General features: G+C 44.7%; 2 protein-coding genes across 2 annotated transcripts; both read left to right on the forward strand.

Moving 5' to 3' along the window:
* The first annotated feature begins 203 nt into the window (after window positions 1-203).
* LOC127301227 (probable acyl-activating enzyme 17, peroxisomal) lies at window positions 204-4,620 on the forward strand. Its single transcript, XM_051331443.2, has 14 exons — window positions 204-563; window positions 632-761; window positions 864-1,114; window positions 1,232-1,436; window positions 1,568-1,608; window positions 1,691-1,816; window positions 1,931-2,004; window positions 2,172-2,392; window positions 2,725-2,819; window positions 2,932-3,148; window positions 3,590-3,715; window positions 3,794-3,892; window positions 3,977-4,186; window positions 4,320-4,620. The coding sequence occupies exons 1-14, from the start codon at window positions 301-303 to the stop codon at window positions 4,425-4,427; spliced, it is 2,166 nt and encodes a 721-aa protein (XP_051187403.1). The 5' UTR covers window positions 204-300; the 3' UTR covers window positions 4,428-4,620.
* Window positions 4,621-8,866: 4,246 nt separating this feature from the next.
* On the forward strand, window positions 8,867-9,161 carry LOC127298103 (uncharacterized). The gene has a single exon (XM_051328065.1). It carries the CDS (start codon window positions 8,877-8,879, stop codon window positions 9,114-9,116), a length of 240 nt encoding a protein of 79 aa, XP_051184025.1. The 5' UTR covers window positions 8,867-8,876; the 3' UTR covers window positions 9,117-9,161.
* The last annotated feature ends 1,808 nt before the right edge of the window (window positions 9,162-10,969 follow it).

Below are 10,969 nucleotides of genomic sequence, written 5' to 3' on the forward strand. Positions count from 1 at the left end.
GAGAACATAACTTTAACTGGAGTTCCTGCAGGATTTTTTTCCCTCCGAGCGAGAAAGCAAGAGTCTGCCACGGCGACGAGTGAAGTCGAAAGACAGGAACACATGTCCAGATCAGATCAACCAAAAAGAAGACGGAGCTCAATCAAATTCATCGGATAATCTGACACCTCAGCTCCGTCTCATCTCCCTCGTCCTGTCCCCGTCCTCTAGGTTGCTCGCCAGTTCGGTACACCTGCCCTGCCCTCCTCCCAGCACTAGCAGCAGCAGCGGCAGCTCACGCGTCGCGCGCACGCGGAAGGCATGGCCACGGCGCCGCACAAGCCCCTGGCGGCGATCACCGCCGCCGACCTCGCCGCGGCGGGGGCGGCAGCAGCCGACGCCGCCGCGCTCCACTCGGCGGTCCGGACCGCGCTCGGCGGCGGCGCCTCCCCCGCCGCGGCGTGGGCCGAGCTCTCGCGGGCCGCGCTCCGCCCGGACCTCCCGTTCGCCGTCCACCGCATGCTCTACTACGGCTGCTTCGCCGGGTCCCCGTCCGCCACGCCGCCCGCCTGGACGCCCCACCCGTAAGAGCCCGACACCTCTCTCTCTCCCGCTCTACCGCGGTGCTCTGACGTGTTGGGGTTTTCCGCAGCGAGGAGGCGGCCCTCACCAATGTCGGCCGCGTCCTGGAGGCGCGGGGGAGGGAGCTCATCGGCGAATCCTACAAGGACCCAGTCGCCAGCTTCAGAGACTTCCACAAGTTCTCCAACGAGAACCCAGAGGTAACCGTCCCCCAACAGATTCTATCTCCTTCTCCCACCTACCCGTTATCCTTCGAGAAGTGGGCTTACAGTTTCAGCCCGGTTTCTGCCTTGCAAGAACAGGCATACTGGAAGCTGGTCTTCGAGGAGATGGGCATCGCGTTCAGCGTGGAGCCATCCTGCATCCTGCGCGACAGCGACGCGTACCCCGGCGGCGAATGGTTGCCGGGGGCTGTGCTGAATGCGGCGGAGAACTGCCTGGCCGCTAAGCCCGGGAGGAATTCAGGCGACGTGGCCATTGTGTGGAGGGATGAGGGGAAGGATTCCGAGCCCCTCAACTTTGTTACTCTCGAGGAGCTGAGGAAACAAGTTTGGTAATGATATACTGCTCTAAAACATTACTAGTGGTAGTTCTGAACTTCTGATTAGCTATGTTTGCTTCACTCAAATCTAACTCCACAAGTGCTTCTTCGCACTTCTGTCTGGAGCAGCCTTGTGGCCAATGCGCTCGACACGCTGGATCTGCCAAAGGGATCTGCTATTGCGATCGACATGCCTATGAATGTGAATGCCGTCGTTATCTACCTCGCCATCGTGCTAGCAGGATACGTTGTCGTCTCGATTGCCGACAGCTTTGCGGCACCAGCAATATCGACGAGGCTGAAGATATCGGAGGCAAAAGCAATTTTCACCCAGGTACTTAGTTAATCCCTGTTCCCACCGTATTGTTTTGATGAATGTGTTTATCTAATAGTATGCTTTAATTCGTTTTGTTCCATATATAAAGGCAAAGTTCTGGCAATATTGATAGTCTTTTTGCTTGCCAGGATTGCATCCTTCGTGATGACAAGGAACTGCCGTTGTATAGGTGCGTTGTTCAGGTCCACATACATCGATCATAACTCATAGCAAGAATTTGTTTCTCACACATCATTTTTTAAATCCTACAGTAGGGTTGTGGAGGCCAAGGCCCCTATGGCTATCGTGATCCCTGCAAGGGGATCCACACCGATAAAAGGACTCCGTACTGATGACCTTTCCTGGCAAGATTTCCTTGGAAGGGCTGATCCTACGAAGTATGGTAGTTTCTGATTATGCATTTCCTGTGCTAACTGCTAGTGCTCATTCTCCTGAATGACTACCTCTTGCCCCTTTATAAGTACACTGCACTAATACAACAAAAATTGCAGGGCTGATATTTACACCGCAGTCGAGCAACCTGCCTACCAGTTCAGTAATATCTTATTTTCATCAGGGACCACAGGTGACTTCTAATTTCGACATGTAGTGATTTGTCATCAGTCCTCGTACACAACTACCTGCTTGTCTATTATTTACATTAAACATGCAGAAGTAGATCCTCACTGATGATTAGTGATTTATGAGTTGATCTAGTACTATTCAAACTTTCTGACGGTTCCTCATGTTCAGGGGAGCCAAAGGCGATTCCATGGACTCATTTGACCCCTCTTAAGGCAGCTGCTGATGGATGGTGCCACATGGATATTCGTAGAGGTGATGTTGTTGCATGGCCTACAAACCTTGGCTGGATGATGGGTCCCTGGCTTGTCTATGCATCGCTACTGAATGGAGCATCCATGGCGCTGTATAATGGCTCCCCGAATAGTTCAGGTTTTGCAAAGTTTGTACAGGTAAAGTTAGTTTGATAAACAGATAATTCAATTTTGCAAAAGAGTGTCGAAAGGCCTTGCATGTATTTTATTATATCAGTTATGTTCATTTAGTTACTCAGTACACACCATCAGTCTCAGCTGTTTGACATGCTTATGCACTCTTATCTTGTTAGCAAAATTCAGTCCTTCAAGGAAAAGGATGTTATGCACATGAAACTTCTTTTCTGTTGCACTGGTCATATTGATCTGCACTGTTTCTGTTGTTAATCAAACAAATCATGGTTTACATCCATTATGCTCCTTTTTTTTATTTGTCTCATCTCATTACTGGCTATTATATTGACTTGCAGGATGCTAAGGTGACAATGCTTGGAGTTGTACCCAGCATTGTTCGCACATGGAAAAATACAGATTGTACTGCAGGATTTGATTGGTCAACCATCAGGTAATTTCTGGATTGGTTTGCCTTGGATGTCTTTTTATTCTGTTTTAACTTGCATAAGGGAAATATTATGCCAATGCCATCTAGTTATCTCTAATACTGTTCACTTATGCAGATGCTTTAGCTCAACTGGGGAGGCATCAAGTGTGGATGATTATTTGTGGCTGATGGGAAGAGCTTTCTACAAGCCAGTAATCGAGTACTGTGGTGGGACAGAAATCGGTGGCGGATTTGTTACTGGATCCCTGCTGCAACCTCAAGCATTGTCAGCATTCAGTACACCTGCTATGGGCTGTAACATGTTTATTCTAGACAGCAATGGGAATCCTTTGGTAAGTTTCAGCATGGAATTAACCACAATTTTATTAATGCAACTTTGCTCCATTGGATATGGTATGATCACATTTTCCCTACCGATACACATAATGTCATAGAGATGCAAACAATGCAACTCATACATCAGTTTCATGTTGCCACCAAATGCTAGTACTACCTTTGTTCCATCATTATATTTAGGAATGGAGGTAGTACTTCTCATGTACCACTTTCACATCCTTTGACAAACCACATAGATATGCTTGTTTTCTGTAGTCTCTACCAGTCTATTAACTTGTCGAATTTTTTGCACACTTGCCACACTTTACTTAAATAATTGCACATTTGCCACATTGACCACCACATGTCAGTGACACATGGTGTGGCAAATATGCAAATTGCAAATTAAAGTTAACTTGTCTCAACCTAATGTCAGCGCAATTCTTCAAATTTTACAGCCACAGGATTCTGCTGGCATTGGAGAACTTGCACTGGATCCAACACTATTTGGGTCATCAACAACACTGCTAAATGCTGATCATCATGAGGTGTACTTCAGTGGAATGCCACAATGGAATGCAAAAGTATGTATTATCTGTCCTTGGCTCCTTGATATTATCCTGGAAGGTTCAAACAGTAACCACATGACTGTGTGTATGCAGGTCCTCCGCAGGCATGGCGATGAATTTGAACGTACTGCGGAAGGATATTATAGGGCTCATGGACGCGCAGATGATACAATGAACCTAGGTGGCATTAAGGTACAAAATGTGGCAACACACCACTCATCTGCCAAAACACAGGTTTAGTTGTTCCATCCATTGATTTTGTATAATCTGTTTCAGGTCAGTTCCATTGAGATTGAGAGGATCTGCAACAGGGTGAATGATACCATTCTTGAAACAGCAGCTATTGGGGTTCCACCTGTAGGGGGTGGACCCGAGCAATTAACCATAGCCGTCGTATTCAGAGATCAAAGCCCGCAAGCAGAAGATTTGAATCAACTGAAACTATTGTTCAACTCTGCTCTGAAGAAATTGAATCCTCTTTTCAAGGTGCTTCGATGTTCCCTGAACTGCACATTGATAACTTATCTTTAAGGAAATATTTATTAAATGGCTTGTCATACTTTGCCTACACAGATGTCACTTACAACTGTGTTACTTCCCTGATCCCCTTTGTTTGCAGGTTTCATCGGTCATTGTGGTGCCATCGCTCCCTCGAACCGCCTCGAACAAGGTCATGAGGAGAGTCCTACGCAAGGAGTTTACCCAGGCAAAGCCCTCTAAAATCTAGATGGTTAGGAAGAGTATTATGCACCTCTTAAAATTACAGGGGGTGCACACCAAACTGTGAATATATATGCTTACCAGCTCATGTCTTCAGATGTTCAGTTGTATTCTTACACATCCTTTGTATAGCGAGGCTAACTTACATTGATCAGGCATATCAAATGAGGTACAGTACTAATAAAGCATGATTGCTACCATGAACTGTTATTTTTATCTTGCATGAAGAAATTATCATTCACCAGTATTTAGCAACTGCAACATTATTACAAGCCCTTTGGCAATACTTAACAGAAAAGCAAGAAAAGTTTCAGACTAGCATTAGTTGTGATGATGGCTTGAACCAGCTTTTGGGAATCGGTCTCCACTTGGACTTTCCTTATACCCCATGAACTTGACCATTGAAGGCCATCAAGACACGACGCAACAACTTCGGCTTGGAGGGCATGGTGCACATATTGCATTGATCCAGCTCCTGCACCCATTGCTTCACCATTAGCATCACGCAGAATAAAGCTACACCCTCCCTTTCGATTGACTGGACAGATACATTATCTGGTCTTGTTGGATTGGGTTTTGTGTTGCAGTAGATGTAAAATGTGAAAAAAAAACTCAATTATGTATAAAAGGGAAATGGGCCGGCCCTTCTGAACTCAAAGGGTGGATAATGATTGACGGCCCTGTTTGGGAGAACTCTGTATGACTACTTCCTCCAGCCCAAAGTACTTGTTGCAAGTTCAATGAATCTAGATAAAGATTTTTGGGCGTGGCATTATGAAAAGAATGGGCTGCTCTCTGTTCGATCAGTATACCGTATGCTGGTGCTAACCAAGAAGCGCCGCGAGGACTGGCTGCAAGGAAGGTCGGGTGGCTCCAACGCTGCGCAGGAAGGGAAGAACTGGCAGCGTCTGTGGAAAACCCAAGTTCCGTCGAAGCTGCGGGTCTTCCTATGGCGCCTAGCGCAGCAGTCGCTTCCGACGGCAGATGTTCGCTGCCACCGGCACATGTCGCCTACAAGCATATGCATGGTTTGTGGCGAGGAGGATTCTTGGAGACACTCCCTAATCAACTGCGCTATGGCGAGGTCTGTTTGGGTTCTGTCTGACGAGGACATTACTGAACACGTCAGTATGAATGAGGACCCGTCTGCGAAGCAATGGCTTTTCGTAATGATGGAAACTCTCTCGCGAGATGATTTTGCTAGAGTCGCAGTTACCTTGTGGGCGATATGGTATGCGCGACGAAGGCTTATCCATGAAGGCGAGTGTCAAAGCCCGCTGTCCACTCGCCTTTTCATTCAGAGGTACCTCCAGGACCTCTCAATCCTGGCTAGAGCAACACCGAAGAAGGACGCAGTCCCTAAAGTGCGTCATCCGAAGTGGATACCACCGGTAGAGGGGTGTGCCAAGATTAACGTTGATGCCGCCCTAGCAAAGACACGGCCGGGAGGGGCGGTGGGAGCGGTCTGTCGGAGTGCAGATGGTTCCTACCTGGGGGCCTCGAGCTTGACCGTGGAGGGAATCACCAATCCTTCGGTGCTGGAAGCCATGGCGTGCCGCGAAGCCCTGGCTCTGGCCCAGGACCTGAATCTACGAAGGATTACGGTGGCATCTGACTGCTTGGCGGTGGTGCAAAATCTATCTCGACCTTTTGCAGGAGATTATAGTGCTGTGCTCCATGAAATAAAAGAGACCTCGACACTCTTTGAGAGGGTGTTGTTTAGACACGAAAGTAGAGTTTCAAACACTGAAGCGCATAGGCTAGCTCGTTCTGTTACAACGGGCAATGTTGGACGTCAGGTGTGGTTGCTAGAGCCCCCGGATGGTCTTTGTATCAACACTTATCTTTATGAATGAATAAAGAGCCATGCGTTCCCTCAAAAAAAAAAAGATAAATTATAGTCTACATCTCGCCCAACTCCGCGATAAGTATTTAGAGCGGACGGAGTACTAAAATTCAAGGGAGGCGATTGTACAATTACTTAGAAGGGTAATTGGTGCATGAGTATAGGGTGCGATGTTTGGGCTTACTCACTGCTTAGAGGCTATATAAGAAAGATAATGATTTTCCAATTGACTCCCTTCCTCTTATGCATGACTATATGGAGTATTTCTCAATTGAGTAATTTTTGTATGGATTGTCTAGGTTAATCAGATGAATTATATGCTCCGGTGTTCCAAACGAGGGTTTGCCGCTTAGGCCATATTCGAACTGAATTATCACACTGATAGGTGTGCCCCACAGGTCAGCAGCAACCTCCGGGGTTCACCACGCGTTCCGGAAGAGAGCTGTGTTGGCCAACATGACCCTGGCCGAGGAGAGTAACCGCAGCCAGCCCATGCACCTTCAATGCAGGTTTCATCTGTCATTGTGGTTGCCATCCTTCCCTCGAAACCGCCCTTCAAACGAGGTCATGAGGGCATGTACAATGGTGATGACTCAGCTGTCTGTAAGAGGTAGTTATAGGTGATTTTGATGATGTGGAGAAAAGAGAATGAGGAGAGAGAAGGAGGCTGTCTGTAAAGTTACAGACACCATTTTTGCTGTTGTATGAAGGGTGTCTATAATTTACACTCACATACAGCTATGACTAAAAATAGATAACTTACAGACAGACTATTGTATACACTGTCTGTATCATTGTCTATAGATGACATGGAGTAGTATTACAGACAACATCCGTCTAAACCAATGTACATGCCCTGAGGAGAGTCCTACCCAAGGGGTTCTCCCAGGCAAAGCCCTCTAAAATCTAGATGCACAGGAAGAGTATTCCCTCTTAAAATTACAGGGGGTTTGCACAAGGAACTTTGAATATGTACATTATTTCAAAAAAAAAACTTTGAATATGTACATACTACGTACCAGCTCATTTCTTCAGAAATTCAGTTGTATTTTTACACATCCATTCTATAGCGAGGCTAATTTACATTGATCTGATGTGGCATACAAGGTAGTAATGAAGGACTATTGCTACATTGCGACCATGTAATGGTGTGGATTCACACAAAAAAAAGTACCGTTGTTTGTTCTTATGCCTGGTCTTGTTGGAGGTAGAGCTAAACTCATTACCCCAGTATACACTATATCTGGTATTATTGAAGTAGATGCAAAAGCCTGAAAGGTGAACAGAATTGTAGAGTTCATTTTGTACGTATATAGAAGGAAATAAGCTGGTAGTTCTGAACTTTGGTCCAATTGGATCATGATTGATGGCCTTGTTTGGGAGAATTTTGTACGACTAAAAATGGTGTATAATCAATGCACGTATGTTTTACATGAATGCTAGTGCTAGTATCATGCATATTGGTCCCACAAAAATGCTGATGTGGCAGCTAATTAAGGAGGAGAGAGAAGATTAGAGTAGTAATATAGATGGATACCTCCGTCCCAAGGAATAAGGCGCACGCGTATTCCAAGGCGAACTTTGACCATAAAAATTGAGCAACAAAATCTTGGTTATATTATATGTAATTAGTATCGTTGGATTCGTATTGAAAAACATTTTCTAATGATGTTAATTTCATACAAACAATCTTTATATATTTGAAGTAACTCTTAGTCAAACAAAAAGCACGTAAAACGAGGGCGCCTTATTCCTTGAATCGGAGGTAGTATATCATAGCGCATGTCACGAGAAAAAATAATGCCAAACAAATCTTGTACACAAATTTGCATTGAGATTATAAAAAACAATAAATATATCAAGACTATGATACTACTTAATGATACTAACCACTATAGAGATAGTAGTACCATACACAAGTATGGTATGCATGATACTACTACATACCACTATGGTCAGCCATACATTCGCCAAGGCACACACATAGTACTAGGAGAATTATTTGGCACCAAATTCAAGAGAGGTAAATGCACAATTACTTGGAAGGGTAACTGGTGCATGAGTACACGAATGCAATTTTGGACTTGGATTGAATCATTTCTATGGATGTTCTAGGTTAATTGGATGCCAGATGAATTAGATATACTCTCTAGTATTCGAGACGAAAGCTCATGTTAGGATTGAACTACTGTACTAGTAGCACACACAAATTACATTCAATTTCAAAACAGGGCCTTCGATCGTGGTGTCGCTGACAGCAGGGGCCACAGGTGGGGGCGCTTGCTAGCTATCGACCTCCAGGCTTCCAGGAGCTTCATTCGTCCCGTAGCGGAAGCGAACTGTGTTGGCAAACGTGAGCCCGGCGGGCCGAGGAGAAGTAACCGCAGCCAGCCTATGCGAGTCCCATCGCGCGCAACCCACCACCGCTTCTTCCGCCAAGTAAACAAACTGCTTCCCCAGTAATCAGCGAGCGCATTAAAACGGCCGGCGACGACACCCAGCACGCAATCTCTATCCCATCTTCGGCATTCAGGGGCACCGCGCTCTCTGGCTCCTGTGCGTCGCCACACGTAAATTTCCAACAACTTGTTGCCGGCGCCGGCGACGGCGATGGGGAAGCTGGCGAGGATCGTCGACGGCATCAAGACGAGGCTGAACAAGAAGAAGGGGGAGAGGGAGGAGGAGGCGTCGGCGGCGTGCTACGGCAAGGTGGACAAGACGGAGAGCATGCGGGTGGAGATCAGGAGCCGCCGCGCGCAGCAGCTCATCGCCAAGAACCTCGCCGCCGCCGACAGCCTCGGCGACGGACACGGCGTCAGGAAGATCAAGAAGCGCTTCTTCGACTTCTGACCGGTCAGAAAATGGAAGCTCGATCGATCTCTCTATTCTCTGTGTGTGGCAAGCAAGATCGGTTCCTGTTCTTTTTCTCCCTTTGTCGATTAATTAGTTGCTCGATTAGTTCCCTGCTTGCAGTTGATCATGTGATGCGAATAATATGATTATCTCCGTCTAAGATGTGATCTATGCATGCGTTTGTGTCTTTCGCTCTAGCCATATGTACCTTGTTCGACTTTACAATCTCTGAGGTTTTGTTTCAGTTTAGTATTTTTTGGATACTGAATCGGCACGACATGAACAGTTGAATAGTGCAAATTGTAAACATGCTATGCTACAAATAAAAGCAGCACAGGCTGTGCTGCAGCTAACAACCCAACAACGGATTTATGATGCAAAAAATGGCAATAATTATTGCAACAATACTTAACTCCTAAAAAAAACATCAAACGGACTATTGCAGCAGAAATAGCGAATGTCACAAATTCACCAACCTCGGCGAATGCCACGGAGCTGTCATTTTTAGAGGTTGGGGTGATCATCATTGGCCATCATTGATGGTTTTTCCCTTTGGACCCAAAACACCGAGATTAAATTTTTTACTCCAATCCACATTTTAATATTTTTTTATAGATTTGAATACATATTTACTACCTCCGTTTCAAGGAATAAGGCGCCCTCGTTTTACGAGCTTTTTGTTTGATCAAAAATTACTTCAAATAGATAAATATTATTCATATGAAATTAGCATCATTAAAAAGTGTTTTTCAATACGAATTCAACGATACTATATACATATAATATAATCAAGATTTTGTTGCTCAATTTTTATGGTCAAAGTTCGTCTTGAAATACGCGTGCGCCTTATTCCTTGAAACGGAGGTAGTACTTTCTTCCAAAAAAATCCATATTTACTTTCTTCCAAAAAATCCATATTTACCTTCTTCCAAAAATTATAACATCAGAATGGCCAAGCCTTAGTCTTAGCAGTTGAGTGTTCGAGACTATCCGATGCGACATGAGGAGTTTGGGAGGGAGAAGGAGGATGAAGTAGAAGGAGGGTAGGTAGGGATGGAAAAGCGGGAAACTGTAATGTCCCAGGTTTAGAGACGATCGAGGGGTAGATTTTAGAAAAGGGATGTGCATTGCATTGTAAATTCCGGGGAAATTTCGCGTTTTTAAAACAAAACTGCATCGAAGGGGGACAGGTTTCTCTCTCGACATCCTACAGGGTTAGGATTTCGAGAGTGCGATGAACTTGTTCTTACTTAACTAGATTAGGGTTTTGAGAAGAGGGAAGAGATATTGCATCACAATGCTAAGTTACATGATCGAATTAAAAGTTAAGTTGTATGATTGAATTTAAACCAAATTTGAATTTGAATTTCAAATTCAAACATCAAATAGATATCTCATAATTCAAATTTGAGATAATTCATTAAACAATTATAAATAGTACACAATATAAACAATACAAATAATAAGTAAAGCTCATTAGAGAAAACCTTGAGCTTTATTGATCATCACACAAGAATACATTGTCTTTACAATATTCAGAATTGAGTTATGAATTTACAACACATTACATGAATTGAATAAATGAAAAATAGAAAAAGAAAAGAAAGGAAATTACAATTCAATGTTCTATCCTAACACTACAAGCTAAACTTCATTTAGTCTTGTACTTGATGATCTTCATGATCATTGGAGCATCAGATTGATCCCTGTACACAACAAAGCAAAGAACTAGTTATGCCAAGTGGCATTGCCACTTGGCAGGTTAGAAAGAAATGGAAATGGTGGATAATACCAAGTCTGCCGAGCTGATCCACTCTCACAGCCAAGTGCAAAGCATCAGCATACACACA

Source organism: Lolium perenne, chromosome 5, assembly GCF_019359855.2.
Source record: "Lolium perenne isolate Kyuss_39 chromosome 5, Kyuss_2.0, whole genome shotgun sequence".
Classification (NCBI taxonomy): Eukaryota; Viridiplantae; Streptophyta; class Magnoliopsida; order Poales; family Poaceae; genus Lolium; species Lolium perenne.

Bases quoted from the DNA above. Each gene is read 5' to 3' on its own strand.
- LOC127301227 (XM_051331443.2), top strand. From the start codon at position 301: ATGGCCACGGCGCCGCACAAGCCCCTGGCGGCGATCACCGCCGCCGAC. The intron at 2,393-2,724 runs GTAAAGTTAGTT...ATTGACTTGCAG, and splicing joins GTTTTGCAAAGTTTGTACAG to GATGCTAAGGTGACAATGCT. The intron at 3,893-3,976 runs GTACAAAATGTG...AATCTGTTTCAG, and splicing joins TGAACCTAGGTGGCATTAAG to GTCAGTTCCATTGAGATTGA.
- LOC127298103 (XM_051328065.1), top strand. From the start codon at position 8,877: ATGGGGAAGCTGGCGAGGATCGTCGACGGCATCAAGACGAGGCTGAAC.